This window comes from Ascaphus truei, chromosome 1 (genome assembly GCF_040206685.1).
Source record: "Ascaphus truei isolate aAscTru1 chromosome 1, aAscTru1.hap1, whole genome shotgun sequence".
NCBI classification, from domain to species: Eukaryota; Metazoa; Chordata; class Amphibia; order Anura; family Ascaphidae; genus Ascaphus; species Ascaphus truei.
In genome coordinates this window covers 4,151,801-4,171,019 of record NC_134483.1, presented here as the reverse complement: position 1 = coordinate 4,171,019, position 19,219 = coordinate 4,151,801, and the positions used below count along the sequence as shown (strand labels likewise).

Genomic DNA, 19,219 nt, shown 5'->3' with positions numbered 1-19,219 from the left:
TGCACTTGTTGATTCCCTTATATATTTGTTTGACTGGTTTTCTTTGTTCTACTTGGCAACAAGTAGAATTGCTGTTTAACTGAATTGGCCGGCTTTGCCGGCCAATCAGTATTAAACCAGATCAAAATAGGCTGGTTCATTTCCTTGGCACATTCAGAAAGCGGAAACCAGCACACGCTGACAGAAAAAAGTTGCTTTTACTGTGGGAGCTGGCAAACTCAAATTCGCCACACTTTCATGGCCGATTCACCACTTGTGGTGATTGGCGACAGGGTTGCCTACCTCGGTCTATAACATCTCCATAGTGGAGACGGATGACGTCATTACGTGCCCAACGCACATTTCCTTCCAGCTACAGAGACTTGTCAGAGACAAATTTGTCTCCCCCCCCAGTCCTATCTCTGTCTGACCTGCCACAAATAATCTTTCTTCCAGAAACCACCCCACTTAGCCAGCAGAATGGAATAACATAGTAAAAAATAATGGTAAGTATTAAGTCAACGGTAATTTTATTACCACAGTATTGCTATGCTACCGATATATTGCCCAATCCTACTCTGAACAAGCAAATCATTTAATCACCTCTATGAATCCTCTGGTGTACGAGACGGCTTCTCTTGTGAAAAGCTTTTCCCCTCTGTACATTCAGGATAAAGAGTTTAGATCTTACCGCTCTCCGTTTAGATAATTATAGTCAGTGTAGTTTCTCTTTGTGAGGGGCAGGCAGTTAAAGAGTGACCGGGATTCAATTCTGCCGCGTAGTTTAAACCTGGAGCAGGATATCTTCTGTTGCTGCACTATTCTAATAAAGACTTGTGGCGGGGAAGGGGTTAACTGGGCTTATAATAAAGTTCAGGCCCACCTGGTTAACCCTGACCCGTGTGTTAGGGTCTTAGAGTGTCAGCTCTGGGACCCAGATGTCAAAAATATATTACTGCAACTGTATACTGATTTTGCGACATTAAAGAATGATGTGATTTTATTTCCTTTCCGGGGGTGCTGGGATCGGGAGATTTCTAGGCTGTAAGTTTCAGGGTGGGTTTGGTGGAGAAAGTCTTTGCAGAATGCGTCTATGTAGCGGGGTTCCGGGTTATGGGATACCCCAAAAGTTGTATACGGAGATTGAGTGATATCCTCTGATACAGCTAAGCGCATTACTCTGCAAACCCTGTACCCTGAAAACGCTCTTACGACTCACTGCCAGAGTCCCTGCTGCAGCATCTTCCAGACAAGGTAAATGGGTATGAAGGGGTTAAAAGATATCTGCAGGTATACACAGAGTCCTTAGTATAGCATGGGGCTCCCCAGTATAGCAGATGTACCCTCATACTGTACATGCCCAGGTATCCCGATCCTAGAGTAGGGGTTCAGGAGGGTGCTCACGCTAAGGTTATGAAGCTGAGCAGGTTTGCAGTGTTTAAAAGTATTTTTCTAATGTGTGCCAGGAATGAGGCTAGGGATTTGTAGAGGATATACCCTCACTCCATGCATGAAGGCACAGATGTTTACCAGGGGCCATACTTGAAAGGGCTCAGAGATGCCTAGGTGTGAGGCCATATGGGCCCTGTCATTATTATAGAGCACCCATATCCTGGCATGAAACAAGGCAACCTAACACCCTTTGCTAAACAGCCAGCCGCTGTTGAGCCTCGCACCGTGGGGGAGCAAAGGGACAGAGGGGGATATTTTACCTGCCCGGCTAAAAGGCTCAGGAGTGGGAAACCCTGTATGAATGTTTTTGATTGGTTGCTAGGCGGTTGCTAAGGTGTTTTGATTGGGCTGCAGGTTTTCTGGGACCTGGACACCAGAGGTTTGAAAAGCCCTGACAGAGGTCAGATTCTTGAGTTCTAAGAGATCCATCTAAGAGTTCCATCAGTTCCATCTTGTGTGATTTACCTGAGATTCAGTCCCATTGGAGAAGTGGCGTGGAATATTTTGCTGTGTGTTTGCAATTAGGAAAGATTAGTTTTGTTATCCCAGTTTTCCAAAGTAAGTGTGTCTTTTTACTGTATTTTTGTGTAACATAGTTGTGTGCGTTCATTAGGTGAATAAATGCAATTTATTTTTATCTCTATGCTTGCTCAATGATCCCGGTAATTAAAAGTGGTAATAAGCGGGTCTTACCGTGACAAGACTTACACGAGACATTTTAGCTTAATAAACTGTTTATTTGCAGGATGCAATCTAGTGCATTTAGACTCTGTACATGTGAAAGGATTATGCTGTGAACAGCCTCTCGTGTTTTTAGAGGTGGCTCTGAGTACAAAATAGTTTCCCATACACTGTACATGCGTAAGGTTTCAACCGTGTGTGAATATTCTGGTGATTGAGGAGGCTTCTCTTCCGTGGAAAGCTTTTCTCACACAATGTACATGTGAAAGGTTTCTCCCCTGTATGAATCCTGTGGTGTATGAGGAGGCTGATCTTATATGAAAAGCTTTTACCACACACTGTACATGTGAAAGGTTTCACCCCTGTGTGAATCTCCTCATGTCTGAGGAGTTGGATCTTTTGTGAAAAGCTTTTTCCACACTCTGTACATGTGAAAGGTTTCTCCCCTGTGTGAATCTTGTGGTGATTGAGGAGGTTGGTCTTCTGTGAAAAGCTTTTCCCACACTCTGTACATGTGAAAGGTTTCTCACCTGTGTGAATCCTCTCATGATTGTGGAGGTCTTTCCGAGAACTGAATTGTTTCCCACATTCTGTACATGTGAACTTTTTCTCCCCTGTATGAATCCTCATGTGTTTGAGGAGGTTGTACTTCTGTGAAAAGTTTCTCTCACACTCTCCACATGTGAAAGGTTTCTCACCTGTGTGAATCCTATTGTGGTTGCGGCAGTCTTTCCGAGAACTGAATTGTTTTGCACATTCTGTACATGTGAAAGGTTTCTTCCCTGTATGAATCCTCTGGTGTGAAAGGAGTTCTTGCTTCAATGAAAAACTTTTTCCACAGTCTGTACAGGTAAAGGGTTGCTCACTAGTGTGGACACAGATGTGTGTAAGCAGATCCCTATCCAGTGAGAAACTTATTCCACATTTACAACAGACAAAAAGCTGAGCACTGAAGCTTATTCTTGAATCTCTCTCATATCTTTTATTTGATCCATACTTCGAGTCAGTCTGTGCTGTGTGCTGTACAAGACCTGGGAATTCATCATGTGACACTCGTTTCTTGCATGTGTCCAACATGTGGCAGGAATCATTCGTTTTTGGAACTTCAGGGCTGTGATGAATAAACCAGCTTCTTGATAAATCAGAGCTCCAGTTCTGCTCATCATTCACGAAGTTCTCTAAGAGAAGTAAACAACAAAAGACAACTCAAATGTTTTCAATCTGTAAATCAAATAACTGAAAGCAAATTACTAACAAAATACAGTATGCGTTGCAGAATTTACTTTATCACTATCTACCTAATAAAATATTCTCTTTGCTCTAAACCCTTTAAAATTGTGGCCCCATGAAATCTGGTGCCCTCCAATCATTTGCATAGTGGGTTCCCAAAGACCTGCAATTGGTCTCTGGCAGCTCGCAGTGAATACATTTTATACATATATAATAATTTTTATTGATTACTGTATTGATTATTGATCTAAGTGTACAGGTACATCCTCCAAATCATTAACATGGTTCATGACGTTAAGGAACTCCTGTTCTATTTAATTATATCAACTTTGAGACATCACTGGATAATATTTCACTGGGGCTTTCAGTTTGCCTTCCTCCGTATCAAAATACTGTAAATACGGATATACTGTAGGATAAGTATCTGTCTAAATTTAGTATTGGCTGAACATGGACATACAAAACTGAGAGAGAAAGAACCCAACTGTAGCACTCAAGCTCACCCTCTGGTGATGAATGTAGTAATTAAAACGTAATCTTTATTATTAGCAATAAAATAAAGGGTGTGAAAATGACAGACTGAAGGTATGTGCTGGATCCAATGCCGACAGCCGTACAGGCTCAGGATCCTGAAATATGAGTGTGCCGTTGTAAAATGCCACTAGCACACTGAATCACAGTCCTTGTAAAGGATCTGTATAGAGGTGGATACGTACAGGGAAATATCATATACACAGGGTAATGTACGCTGTAAATCACTGGAACACGCAACCTGATAAATCAAGGTAAGGAATAGGGTGATTGGATTTACAGTAGCCGGTGGGTGATTGTGGTGTCACATTTATTTTATATAGATACACCACAATACATCCGGCAAGGAGAAGGTGTGATCAGAGTAAGCTGGGTGCTCGCTGTATAACTGTGGGCAAAGGTATGGGTGAATCTATACCATTGCTGTCTTGACCTCATGTAACCTATAGGGGATCTGCAGCAGTGATCAAGGTAGGTGTATATATTTGAATATCACATATCATCAAAATCACTGAGATGGAACTGCTCAGGTAAGTACTTAGGGCAGTATGTCACTGTATATGGTCCCTATAAATACAGACCCCTAAGCGTGGATAGACATATCAGTAGGGCTGACATCAGTGCTTTGACCCCAAATAACCTTGTGGTGAACCATAAAATATAGAGGGTGTCCTCTGTTCACCCTTTGCGTAGGGAACGTTAGTAGCATGTAAGCATAGAGGCAAAAAGTACTTGAACAACAGGGTCAGCCTAGTAACACACACAGTTGTAGCAGCTACTGCTGTTCACATGAATAAAAATGTACTGATTAGTTGCCCATATATACTGCTAACAGAGGAGACTAGAACATGTAGCTTATAAATGTATCCAGGCTTTAATATTATTTTCCCTAATATTGTAGACATTTCAGTCCATTTTTTTTTTTTTACACAAATTGAATAAAGACAAGTGAGGATATAAGGGTACTTACCACCAACAGGAAATACATCTATGTCTCTCATTATTGGGGTCAGATGTTCCTCAGTGTTCGGTTCTTCTTCCTCTGACTTAATCTCTAAACTCTCCAGTACAATCACTGGAAAACCTGCCAACAAGAAAAGGGAAATCCCTCATGTAAAGCTGGGAGTGGGGAATCTTATTGTGACATCACTATACAGACACACACACACACACACACATTATATATATATATATATCCCCCCACGTTCAGATGACCGAACCACCCGCCTTTCACAGCTCCATTCCCCCCCCCCCTTCACAGCTCCAATGTCCCCCCCTTGGTCAGGGGCCATTGCCCTCACCTCCCCCTTTGACATGTCCATTTCCCCCCCTCCCCTTCAGAGCTCATCAGCGGTGGGTCACTGGGGGGCTGGCTGTAGGGTAGTGATTTCCCCCCCCTTCAGAGTGGGAGGCAGTGACTATGTGGGTGGGAGTGATTTGTTGCGTGGGTGGGTAACCGCACACACTCTCCCTCCAGCGCCATGCCGCCATGTGGGGGTGGGAGGCGGCGCATCATGCCCCGCTCCTCCCGCGTACACTCTACCCCTGGAGCCCTACCCCCGCCGCGCGCTCCGCCAGCGGTGTGTGGGCGTGAAGCGGCACCGCGCGGGAAGAGTGGGCTAAGTGCGGATGACGGCTGCAAGGGCGGAGGTAAGTGTCCGTAGTGGTGACAGGGGTGTGTGGTGAAGGGAATGAATGAATGAATATTGGCTTTGGCGGGAAGGCGGACATTTTAGCCGAGTAGCGGTGTCGCCAAGCAGACGCGGAGCGGGTGGGAAGGCATACATTTTTACACGTGCATGGAAGGTGGACAATTAATATTTAATCGTGCGTGAAGGCTGGAATTTTGGGAGCGGGCGGGGTCTGGGAAGGCTGAAATGGTGATGCTTGACAATTAATATGTTATTGTTTTGGGAAGGCGCCATTTTGTTAGCGGCCGGTAAGGCTGAAATTTTGAACGGTGAGCTACATTTTGTTGCATGAAGTGTGTTAATGAAGGAGGACAATCGTGCAGGAAGGCGGCCATTTTTGTGAGCGTGGACGGGTAACAGGGGGGTGGACAGAGAGGTGGGTTAAACTTACCAAGGTGGGTGTCTGACTCCGCAGGGGTGATCCCAGGTGTGTAGGGGGAGTCTGCAGGGAGAGAGTTTCCGAGGTTTTTAGGCTTCATAGTCTCGGGTGACAGTCTCAGGGGGTATGGCGAGTCTGCAGGGGTGAGACTCTGTGGCAGTGTGTGTGTGTGTGTGTGTGTCACAGTGGAGTAGGTGTGTCCGTGATGTCAGCGTACCTCTTGGCCAATGAGACCTGTGGGGGAGGCGGGGCATGGGCGGGCAGACCGATCAAGGGACCAATGAGAACCCCCACATCTACTAACAATTAAGCAAATGATATATATATATATACACACACACACACACACACACACACACACACACACACACCCAAATTACCAATTCCTCAGGGAAGAGAAGTAGTAATTGATTTACTTTGTTATTAACCATTTGAGTGCTGTAAACATGTTGGGGTTTTGTTCAAACCTCAATAACAATAATATTCTCAGTATAACAGACAAATGATGGCCGTTTTTATTTCACTAGAACATGTAGCTTATAAAATGTATCCATGCTTTAATATTACTTTTCCTAATATTTTAGTCCATTTTTTTTTACACAAATGGAATAAAGACAAGTGAGGATATAAGGGTACTTACCACCAATAGGAAATGCATCTACTTCACGCTTTATTGGGGTCAGATATTGGTCAGTGTTCGGTTCTTCTTCCTCTGACTTAATCTCTAACCTCTCCGGTACAATCACTGGGAAACCTGCCAACAAGAAAAGGGAAATCCCTCATGTAAAGCTGGGAACAGGAAATCTTATTGTGACTTCACCTCCTCTGATATTGGTATATTATAATACCTCTCGTAAAGAAATGTTTAACTGGCCCTTCTGGCAGAAAATGACAGAGTTGAAGACATTGTGACGGGAGGGGGTAACCAGGCTATCTAATAAAGGTTAAGCCCGCTGGTTACCCCTGAACCCGTGGGGGCCTTGGTACCTCCATACGCCAGGGACCAGGGATAATACATGCCGGAAAATAAAATGACCCTGTCTTTTCTTATTTCATGTTCCTTTAGCCCTAGAACTGTGACATTTCTTGTGTTTCAGTTTTAGGGGGGGTATTTGGGTGGAAATACAATTATTTCAGTTGCAGGAGTTGGGGGGCCAAAGTTGCTGGTAGCCGTTTAATTCTCCCCGGTGAGCAGGCATGATTTGCCGGTACGCAGGGTAAATTACACCGGGGCTACCCTGTGTCCCCCAGACTCCTGGATTTTGAGCCCAAATATCCTCAAGTTATTTCCCTTATAAGTTTAAGGTCCCCCAAAGTATATTCTGTAATAAAGTGTACTTTATAATCGAGTTCTGCGGTTACTATAAGGCTCTTTGCGTTTACTATAAGGCTCTATACAGACAGCCCGGGCATATGGTTAAGATGCCAGCTAGTTTGCATAGAATCCATAGCTCAACGAGGAAGGGATGTCCAGAGGGGGAAAACCATTTGGTGAACAGGATATCTGGAGTAGAAAGCCCTTTGTTTCAAGTAGACTCAGGGGAGCCAGGACCCCAGGGGGTATGGGGCTAGCCAGGAAAGCAGTTCCTGGAGTTCAAATTCATAAGCATGATTTCCATTGGCAAGTTTTGAATTCTCCCTCCTATTATTGCAGAGTATTAAATATAGAGCTGGCCCTATATAAGGGAGAGCAGTGTAGCAGATAACTCTCTTTTCCTGTTGGAGATTGGAAGACAAGCAGCTGCTGGCGGGCCTCTCAAAGGTGCTTCTGAAGTGAAAGAGCTATTCACACAGGGAAGCATGGAGAGGCCCACCAGCAGGCTGAACTTCGGACCAGTATTCTCACAACTCGGGGGAGCATATGGAAGAAAAGCAACAACAAGAAAAACAATCTAAGTGCAGACAATAAAGTTCAATGTGGGTTAATTCACTGTAATTGAATTTTATTGTCTGCACTTAGATTGTTTTTCTTGTTGTTGCTTTTCTTCCATATGCTCCCCCTGGGTTGTGAGAATACATATCGACCTTCTGGGACCAGTGAAGATCCCTTCCAGAGGGTTTGAGCAGGGAGTTGCAACTTTTATATCAGCCACTTCATTTGGCACCAATTGAGTCACTTAAAGCTGCAGTTCAGTGTTTTTTTTTTGTTTTTTTACTTCAATAGTTTTATGTGGGCAATTTCTAATTACCTAAAGAACTGTATAGCTGCCAGTCAATTCGTCCTCCATGTATTGATCGGCGAAATTTGGCGACATCTTTAGATATGGCATATGTTTTTCATCTGCTTCTGTCAGTCAGTGGAAGCTCATGAATATTCATGAGCACTCCTGCACTGACATGTGCAAGAGGGAGGGCAGGGCTGACAGAGGGGTGTGCCAGGGCTTGTGACAGGACATGAAGGGGCAGCGCCTTAGCAAATGGCTGTTAAAATAGAATACAAGAAAATTGGTCTTTCAAAGTTGTTTTTTTAAAAACAGAAAATGCTAAAAGTATTTTTTCTTACTACAGAACTGATTTATTAAAAAAACACACATGCAGGATATTGACTGAACTGCAGCTTTAAACCACCAATATTATATTGTTTATTCATCTTATTCACTTTATCACTAGTAGTGTTTAGCGCCTGTTTTTGCACCATCAGCCTGTCACTGATACCTTAAATATAAATGGTGTTAAAAGTCCTGTGCTACCGTGACAGAAATATCTTACCTGCTAGTGATTCTACGAGAATACAAGATGAATTAGTTTGGGGCTTGACTCACATAACTGCTAAATATCAGCCATTCCCTTCTTGCAGGTTTCAAAGCCACCAAAATATCTACTATACTCACTTAACAGGCGTGGATCCATGCTGGTAGTGGGCAGTGCGCCTCTGTCCATGCTGGTAGTGGGCAGTGCGCCTCTGTCCATGCTGGTAGTGGGCAGTGCTCCTCTGTCCATGCTGGTAGTGGGCAGTGCTTCTCTGTCCATGCTGGTAGTGGGCAGTGCTCCTCTGTCCATGCTGGTAGTGGGCAGTGCTCCTCTGTCCATGCTGGTAGTGGGCAGTGCGCCTCTGTCCATGCTGGTAGTGGGCAGTGCGCCTCTGTCCATGCTGGTAGTGGGCAGTGCGCCTCTGTCCATGCTGGTAGTGAGCAGTGCGCCTCTGTCCATGCTGGTAGTGGGCAGTGCGCCTCTGTCCATGCTGGTGGCGGGCAGTGCGCCTCTGTCCATGCTGGTAGGGGGCAGTGTGCCTCTGTTCATGCTGGTGGCGGGCAGTGAGCCTCTGTCCATGCTGGTAGTGGGCAGTGCGCCTCTGTCCATGCTGGTAGTGGGCAGTGCGCCTCTGTCCATGCTGGTAGTGGGCAGTGCGCCTCTGTCCATGCTGGTAGTGGGCAGTGCCCCCCTGTCCATGCTGGTAGTGGGCAGTGCGCCTCTTTCCATGCTGGTAGCGGGCAGTGCCCCTCTGTCCATGCTGGTAGTGGGCAGTGCCCCTCTGAAGGTGCTGAGATAGGAGGTTCCTTGATTTATATTTGTTGGATGACCGCTGTGCCTGTATAAAAGAGAAGAAGAAATGTAATTAGTATGATCTGTTTTCTTGAACAAATATACAGCATTTAGTATAAGTATTCAAACCTAATATTATTAACATAAAACAGCCCCAAAGGAGTCAGAGGAGACAGGGGCTCCAAAACAAACATATGGTCCTTCCTCAAACAGGAACTTCATTTCAATAACTGCAAATTACATGAATGGATCAGAATTAAGTTATAACATAACTACCTAGTTATACAAACCGCAGAAGAGTCGGAGATCAGCAGCCATAAGAATAGTGATGTCCTCTTAGTGCAACATAGTAACACGCTGTACTGTTCTATAGTGTAATAATAACACATTATTTTTATATAGCGCTTCTCTCCCAATGGGACTCGAAGCGCATCTGTGAGGCTCAGGGAGCCATGCCGGCCTCTGCGTGCTCCTCACTCACCGCATTTGACGGCGGGACGCTCGGCGCCGCCCGCTCCCCTCACCAACCCTGTCGGACTGCCACGCCGCCTTGGGCGCGCACACCCCCACGCCCCCCTTTGCTCTCCTCTCACACCGTACCCAGGCATGCCCGCCGCACACAGGGGGCGCGCACAGGGGGCGCACACTCAGTAGTCAGGCAGCCTCTCTGCTATCAGAGACCTTCCTGCACCTCATCCTATCACTGCTCCCACCCGGTCCACACCTCCACGCTGCAGCTAGTCCATAGGTTGCTCTCTCCTACATATGCTCAGCTGTGCCACTAGCACTTTGGTTCTATGCTCAGCCAGTTACATTGTTCTTACCTCTCTCTGTCTCCACAGTCTTGCTGCTTCATTCTGTGTACCGACCCGGCTCTCCTGGACGATTCTTCGCTCTACTGGACGATTCTTCTCTCTCCAAACCTGACCTCGGCAACCGCACAACGACGACCCTACTCTCTCCAATCCCGGACCCGGCTAATAGTACCTGCAACGTTCCATACCTCTCCTACTCTGGCCTCGGCAACCCGGCTAACCCGACAAAATCTACAATCCAGATGCGCCCCACTGGCTGTGGGTGGCGTTTTATCCATTCCTCCTCAGCACCCTGGTCCCGCCTTGTTTGTGATGAGCACAGCGTGACAGTATGCTCAGCCCCACAAACATGAACCCCGCTGAGGTGGAGCGAACTCTGTCCTCACATTCCAACCTGTTTACCAGACTTGGGTCGTACCTAGAGCAAAATGACAGACGAATGGACCTGCTTCAGCAAAGCCTCCATTCTCTCACTGTTCAGGCACAGATGGACCCTCCTGTACCCACTCCGGCCTCTTCAGCTGCTATTTTTCTGCCCGCTACTGAGCCCCGCCTTCCGACGCCTAACCGTTAAGCTGGGGACCCTCTCGGGTATAGAGGTTTCCTTAACCAGTATTTTCTTCAGTTCGAGATCTCCCCTTCTCGTTTTTTCTCCTCAAGATCCAAACTCGCATACATCATCTCGCTCCTCACGGATGATGCCCTGGCTTGGGCTTCCCCATCTGGGAGCATGGGTCAGACCTTACACAGGTCATCGATCTCTTCACCAGGGAATTTCGTAGGGTTTGACACCCCAGGATGTAAGATGACTGCGGCCACCTCGCTCTTCCATATCTCCCAGGGAAACAGACCGGTCGCTAGGTACGCCCTGGAGTTCTGCACCATTGCGTCCGAGACTGGATGGAACAATGAGACATTGACTTCCGCCTTCTGACAGGGTCTTTCTGAACCCCTAAAATGACGAACTAACAGCGCAGGAACGCCCAACGGATCTAGAGGAATTGATCGCCATCTGTATCCCAGTGGCCAAACGCCTACAAGAGAGGAGCGCAGAACGTTCCTGCCATCGACAACTGGTACCCAGTTCACCTTTCCTTCACTCTACTTCTCCACCACCTACCCACTCTGATGTTCCGGAGCCTATGCATTTAGGGGGTAATAAGCTGTCCCCATCCGAGAAGCAACGTCGGCGCAGCACTGGCTTCAGCCTATACTATGGCCATAACGGTCATCAGGTCCTCCAGTGTCCCCACAAGCCGGGAAATGCCAACTCCCAATGAGATCCCGGAGAGTCTCGTTGGGAACACTTTGTCTCGCCTATCTCTAAAGAGGTTTTCCGAAACAGGATTTTGATTCCGGTCCTTCTCACAGGGGAGACATTTCATATTGCCGCACTGGCATTTGTAGACTCAGGATCGGGAGGCAATTTCATCGACCAGTCCTTCGCGGAGAGGAACAACATTCCACTTACCCGCAAGAAGAAACCGGTAGGACTGGGGGCCATCGACGGACGACCGTTACAGTCAGCCTTCATTTCCCTGCAGACCATCCCCTTGCAGCTACAGACGAGAGGGCACCACAAGGAAGAGATCCACTATGACGCTATTCATACCCCCTCCGTTGAGGTAATTCCGTGGCTCCAACTCCATAACCCGCATATTGATTGGACCAATAAGGAACCTATCGTATGGAGTTCTCGGTGTGCTGTGACTTGCACTAGGCCGGTTCATAAAGTTGGTGGCTTTATACCATTTTAGAAGAGACAAACTCACTACCGGAAGTGTACCAGGAATTCCGCGATATCTTCAATAAAGCACGATCCGGAATCCTACCTCCACATCGCCTACAATCTGGTTAGAATACGCCAGGGTGATGAATGGAAGATGGCATTCAATACCCGTGATGGGCACTACAAGTATCTCATCATGCCCTTCTGCTTATGCAACGCTCCGGCGGTCTTTCAGGACTCTGTCAATGAGAGATTCTGGGACCTTCTTAATAAATTCCTCATTGTATATCTAGACGATATTATGATCTTTTGTAAAATGGCCCAGAAACACGTCGGGCACGTCAAACAGGTACTGTTACGCCTTCGAGAGAATCATCTCTTCGCTAAGCTGGAAAAATGCCAATTCCATCAGACCTCCACGGCAGTTTTGGGATATATCATCTCCGATTCAGGTTTCTCAATGGACGCAGCGAAGCTAAGGAAGTCCTGGATTGGCCCCGGCCCACCACTCCCAAAAAACACTGTATGGCTTTGAGTTTTGACAATTATGTGACAGCTGCCTCTCCTTCCTCCATCTCCGCCCAGGACTTTGCTTGCTATTTTAAGGAAAAGGTGGAATCCATATGTCAGAACATCCCCTCTGTTTCTTCCTCCCATCCTACACCTCTTCCTAACTCTCCTCCTGCCTTCCTTGACTCTTTTTCCACTCTCAGAGGAGGATGTGTCGCTGTTGATCGCCTCTTCTCCCTCTACCACTTGCTCTCTTGACCCCATGCCCTCCCATCTCCTAAAACCTCTTGGTCCTACTATAATCCCTACACTCACATTTTTAACTCCTCCCTCTGCTCTGGAACCTTTCCATCCTCCTTCAAACATGCAGCAGTTATACCATTACTCAAAAACAGCAAGCTTGGCCCTACCTGTCTTTCTAACTATCGACCTGTCTCCCTCCTGCCTTTTGCCTCTAAACTCCTTGAACGTCTTGTATTCTCTCAACACCTATTCTCTCCTAGGTCCTCTACAATCTGGCTTCCGCACTGCTCACTCCACGGAAACAGCCCTCACTAAAATAACAGCGACCTCCATGCTGCCAAAGACAGAGGTCATTACACACTGCTCATATTACTCGACCTCTCTGCAGCATTTGACACCGTGGACCATCCTCTTCTCCTTCACATTCTCCATACTCTTGGTATTCGGAACAAAGCTCTATCCTGGATCTCATCCTACCTCTCCCATCGTACTTTCAGTGTCTCTTCTGCTAACATCTCCTCCTCCTCTATTGATCTCTCTGTGGGGGTACCCCAGGGCTCTGTCCTGGGACCTCTTCTCTTTTCTCTGTACACACTCTCTCTAGGTGACCTAATAACATCTTTTGGGTTTAAATATCACCTCTATGCTGACGACACACAAATGTACTTTTCAACACCCGACCTTACACCTGCTGAACAAACCAAAAAGTTTCTCAATGTCTCTCTGCTATATCATCCTGGATGGCCCTCCGCCGCCTTAAACTCAACATGGCTAAAACAGAGCTCCTCATATTTCCTCCCAAACCTGGCCCTACTACCTCCTTCCACGTTACTGTTGGAACTACGATCATTCACCCAGTATCCCAAGCACGCTGCCTAGAGGTCACACTCAACTCCTCTCTCACCTTCGCCCCTTACATTCAAAACATATCTAAAACCTGTTGCTTTTTCCTCCGCAATATAACAAAGATACGCCTTTTCCTCTGTTGCTCGACTGATAAAACTCTGAATCAGGCCCTCATTCTCTCACATCTTGATTACTGTAACCTCCTGCTGTCCGAACTTCCTGCCTCTCACCTGTCTCCCCTACAATCTATCCTAAATGCTGCTGCCAGAATCACTCTACTCTTTTCTAGATCTGTCTCAGCATCTCCCCTCATGAAATCCCTCTCCTGGCTTCCGATCAAATCCCGCATCTCACACTCCATTCTTTGCCTCACTTTTAAAGCTTTACACTCTTCTGCCCCTCCTTACATCTCTGCCCTAATTTCTCGTTATGCACCACACCCTTGGAATGCCCTTCCCCTCAGTATCCGACTAGCACCCTCTCTATCCACCTTTAAGACCCACCTTAAGACACTTGCTTAAAGAAGCATATGAATAGCACTGTGGATATTCTGAACACATGATACATAAAGCTTGCCCCCCTACAGACGCACTTACCAGGACTCCCTCCTACTGTCTCTGTACGTTCTCCCTACCTACCAATTAAACTGTAAGTTCATCGGGGCAGGGACTCCTCTTCCTTAATGTTACTTTTATGTCTAAAGCACTTATTCCCATGATCTGTTATTTATATTATCTGTTATTTATTTGATTACCACATGTATCACTACTGTGAAGCGCTATGTACATTAATGGCGCTATATAAATAAAGACATACATTATAAGATTCACCAAAAACTTCTCTTCCACCATAGCCCCCATCACAGTTTTGACCAAGAAAGTTGCAGATTCTGCTTCTTGGACACAAGCAGCCACCCTGGCCTTCGACCAACTAAAAAGGGCGTTTGTGCATGCGTCTATCCTGGTACACCCCGACCCCAAACTACCATCTACCCTGGAGGTAGATGCGTCCGACTTTGGGGCCGGTGCCATCTTATCTCAAAAGGAAGTCACCGCTGGCAAGATTACATCCCTGCGCATTTTTCTGAAAACTATTTCTTCTGCAGAGCGGAATTATGACGTAGGGAACCAGGAACTACAAGCAATCAAGCTTGCTCTTGAGGAATGGAGGCACGTTTTGGGGGGTACGGAAAATCCTGCTACTATTCTAACCGACACAAGAATCTCCTTTACATAGAGGGTGCTCGTCGCTTTGGTGCTCGACAAACCCGCTGGTCGCTCTTCTTTTCCCGCGTCAATTATATAATCTGCATTATTCCCGGATCAAAAAACCTCAACGCTGACGCCCTTTCACGTCAATTCCTCGCTGAGGATAAATCTGAGGATCTTCTAGAGACATTACCCCCTACTAAATACATTATCTCTGCCAACTCATTTGACGTCATGGATAATATCCACCGGGACCAAAACCTGGTCCCAGAAGGTCTTTAAGTACCGGAGGGTCGCCTCTTCGCTGCACCACAATACCAAAAAAAGAGTGCTTGAATGGTGTCACTCCACCAAATTGTCCGGACACCCAGGTACCCGGAGAACCATTGATCTTGTAGAACGAAACTTTTGGTGGCCAGGTATGCAAGGCGACATCAAGGAGTTTGTTAAGGCCTGCACTACGTGTGCCGGGAACAAAGTTCCCCGAAGAAAACCATCGGGACTTTTTCTACCCCTTCCCATTCTGGATTGTCCATGGAAACATTTATCAATGGATTTCATAGTGGATCTCCCCACTTCCAATGGGATGAATACCGTTCTCGTCATCATCGACCGCTTTTCCAAACAAGCGCACTTTATCCCTCTAAAAGGACTTCCCAACGCGCCTAGACTCGCGGATGTTTTCGTCCAGTAGATCTTCTGCCTACGTGGGGTACCACAAACTATCGTCTCAGATCGGGGTTCACAGTTTGTCTCCAGGTTCTGGCGTTCCTTTTCTCCAAACCTGACCTCGGCCACCGCACAACGATGACACTACACTCTCCAATCCCGAACCCGGCTAATAGTACCTGCAACGTTCCGAACCTCTCCTACTCTGACCTCGGCAAGTATATCGACAATCCGTACCACTCCAACCCTGACCCGGCTAACCCGACCAAATCTACAATCCAGATGCGACCCTGTGGCTGTCGTTTTATCCATTCCCACCTCAGCACCATGGTCCCACCTTGTTTGTGGTGAGCACAGCATTACAGCTTCACAGTTTCAAAAGGGGAAAAAGAAGAAAACATTACGGTTATACAAGAGGCCAAACACACGGAAAGATACGATACAGGATGGGACGGTGCTGTAGCTATTAAATGCCGGACAAGTTGTGTGTCATTAATTAAATGCCTGGGTAAACAGGTAGGTCCTGAGCCTGTTTTTATAGATTCCCAGAGAGAGGCCTCTCAAATTGTATGAGATAGACTATTCCAAAAAGTGGGAGCAGCGTGGCTAACAGCTCGGGCCCCAAAAGGAAGTCAACGAGATTCTGGGAACGGTTAGGAGTCCTACACCTGCAGATGGAAGTGAGCGAATGGGAGTGTAGGGAACTAGAAGCTCTCTCAGAGAGCCGGGACTCTGGCCATGTAGGGCTTTGAATGACACATGTTACAGGCAGCCAGTGCGGAGAAATACACACATACATACATATATATATATATATATATATATATAAACATATATATATCATAAAAACTCTAACAAAAATGTTGCCTTCTCACAGCATTCCTTATAACTAACAACAATTATTTTTAAAGAAATTATTTTCCAATGTCCATTTTGACAAATTTATAGGATATAAGGGATTAAGAGTTAGCTCTCGGACCCAGTAACATGGTATGCTTCCACTGTACTTTGCGCAAATAAAGTATTGTTTGTGTTTCTCCTTTTCCCGGCAAGCCAGCGAGCAAAGATTACTCGGGGATGAGTTTCATGGGGGGGGGGGGGAGGGTTGTGGAGGAATTGTCAGAATGTGCCTAGGTAGTTGGGGTCCTGTAATTACTGTGTATACCAGCAGCAGGGAGACCACAGTGTGACACACACCGTGTCCTGTAATTTCTGTGTATACCAGCAGCAGGGAGCATAGTGTGACACACACCGTGTCCTGTATTTACTGTGTATACCAGCAGCAGGGAGCGCACAGTGTGACACACACACCCTGTAATTACTGTGTATACCAGAGCAGGGAGCACAGTGTGACACACACACACTGTGTCCTGTAATTACTGTGTATACCAACAGCAGGGAGCATAGTGTGACACGCACACACTGTGTCCTGTAATTACTGTGTATACCAGCAGCAGGGAGCGCAGTCTGACACACACACACACCGTGTCCTGTAATTACTGTGTATACCAGCAGCAGGGAGCACAGTGTGACACACACAGCGTGTCCTGTAATTACTGTGTATACCAGCAGCAGGGAGCATAGTGTGACACACACCGTGTCCTGTAATTACTGTGTATACCAGCAGCAGGGAGCAGTGTGACACACACACTGTGTCCTGTAATTACTGTGTATAAGAGCAGCAGGGAGCAGTGTGACACACACACACACACCGTGTCCTGTAATTACTGTGTATACCAGCAGCAGGGAGCCCACAATGTGACACACACACCCTGTAATTACTGTGTATACCAGAGCAGGGAGCACAGTGTGACACACACACACACACACACACACTGTGTCCTGTAATTACTGTATATACCAGCAGCAGGGAGCACAGTGTGACACACACACACACACACGCACACCCTGTGTCCTGTAATTACTGTGTATACCAGCAGCAGGGAGCCCACAGTGTGACACACACACCGTGTCCTGTAATTACTGTGTATACCAGCAGCAGGGAGCACAGTGTGACACACACACACACTGTGTCCTGTAATTACTGTGTATACCAGCAGCAGGTAGCACAGTGTGACACACACACACTGTGTCCTGTAATTACTGTGTATTCCAGCAGCAGGTAGCACAGTGTGACACACACACACTGTGTCCTGTAATTACTGTGTATTCCAGCAGCAGGAAGCACAGTGTGACACACACACCGTGTCCTGTAATTACTGTGTATACCAGCAGCAGGGAGCACACAGTGTGACACACACACACACCGTGTCCTGTAATTACTGTGTATACCAGCAGCAGGGAGCACACAGTGTGACACACACACACCGTGTCCTGTAATTACTGTGTATACCAGCAGCAGGGAGCACAGTGTGACACACACACACCGTGTCCTGTAATTACTGTGTATACCAGCAGCACGGAGCACAGTGTGACACACACACACTGTGTCCTGTAATTACTGTGTATTCCAGCAGCAGGTAGCACAGTGTGACACACACACACTGTGTCCTGTAATTACTGTGTATTCCAGCAGCAGGAAGCACAGTGTGACACACACACCGTGTCCTGTAATTACTGTGTATACCAGCAGCAGGAAGCACAGTGTGACACACACACCGTGTCCTGTAATTACTGTGTATACCAGAGCAGGGAGCAGTGACACACACACACACTGTGTCCTGTAATTACTGTGTATTCCAGCAGCAGGAAGCACAGTGTGACACACACACCGTGTCCTGTAATTACTGTGTATACCAGCTGTGTATGGTATATACTGTGTATGTCCCTCTTCCCCCTGCTGCTAGCTGTCCCCCCCCCCTCCTTGCTGTATCCCCCTCAACCTTCTCGATGTCCCCCACCCCCTGCTAGCTGTGTCCCCCCCACCCCTCCTAGCTGATCACCCCCCCCCCTTAATAGCTGGACCTGTGGTTCCCCTCTGTGGGTGCTGGACCTGTGGTTCCCCTCTGTGGGTGCAGGACCTGTGGTTCCCCTCTGTGGGTGCAGGACCTGTGGTTCCCCTCTGTGGGTGCAGGACCTGTGGTTCCCCTCTGTGGGTGCAGGACCTGTGGTTCCCCTCTGTGGGTGCAGGATGGGTGCAGGATGGGTACTGGACCTGTGGTTCCCCTCTGTGGGTGCAGGACCTGTGGTTCCCGTCTGTGGGTGCAGGATGGGTATTGGACCTGTGGTTCCCCTCTGTGGGTGCAGGATGGACGCTGGGGAGATGTTTAATCTCCTACCGGGTGAGGGCAATGTGAAGCTCTCATACCCTCCCTGTATCACTGCCTTCTACATCCGGGTCACAGCACTATGTCCTACTGCGCATGCTCACACGCAGGGCATCATGGGAGTTGTAGTTTTCTAGCCTTCAGTACCAGTGACACATAGAAGCAGCACAGTAACATTTCCCAGACACTGTGCTAGGGAGAGAGAGTTACTTCTGCATGTAGCGGTGTATACACCGCCTGCTCCCTCACTGCTCCCTTTTGGCCAATGATATGAAGGAGGTAACCTGGGGATAACATAACCCCTGAGGCTGTAATAAAGTTCAAGGACTAAAAATATAGATACAGTGTGTAGCCAGGTCTCCCTTAGGTGTCAGCACCCCCCTCACCTCGAGCGCGATCGCGGGTACCGCCGAGTCCCCGGGCGGCCCCGTGAGCCGATCGCAGGGGTGAGGGCGGTCAGGTCCCGGCTTGGGGGTTGCCGGGGACGCGTGCGGCCGGTTGCTAAGGCCGCGATCGCGTCACCGGGCTCCCGGCGCTCCCGGAGCC

At 47.4% G+C, this 19,219-nt stretch overlaps 1 protein-coding gene across 1 annotated transcript; it reads right to left on the bottom strand.

The window, feature by feature from the left end:
- Positions 1 to 2,147: 2,147 nt before the first annotated feature.
- On the bottom strand, positions 2,148 to 18,549 carry LOC142468915 (uncharacterized). The gene is made up of 6 exons (XM_075575639.1): positions 18,400 to 18,549; positions 8,775 to 9,472; positions 6,584 to 6,697; positions 5,956 to 6,006; positions 4,844 to 4,957; positions 2,148 to 3,290 (listed from the first exon to the last, which is right to left on the bottom strand). Exons 2-6 carry the CDS (start codon positions 9,391 to 9,393, stop codon positions 2,245 to 2,247), a joined length of 1,944 nt encoding a protein of 647 aa, XP_075431754.1. The 5' UTR covers positions 9,394 to 9,472; positions 18,400 to 18,549; the 3' UTR covers positions 2,148 to 2,244.
- Between the last annotated feature and the right edge of the window lie 670 nt (positions 18,550 to 19,219).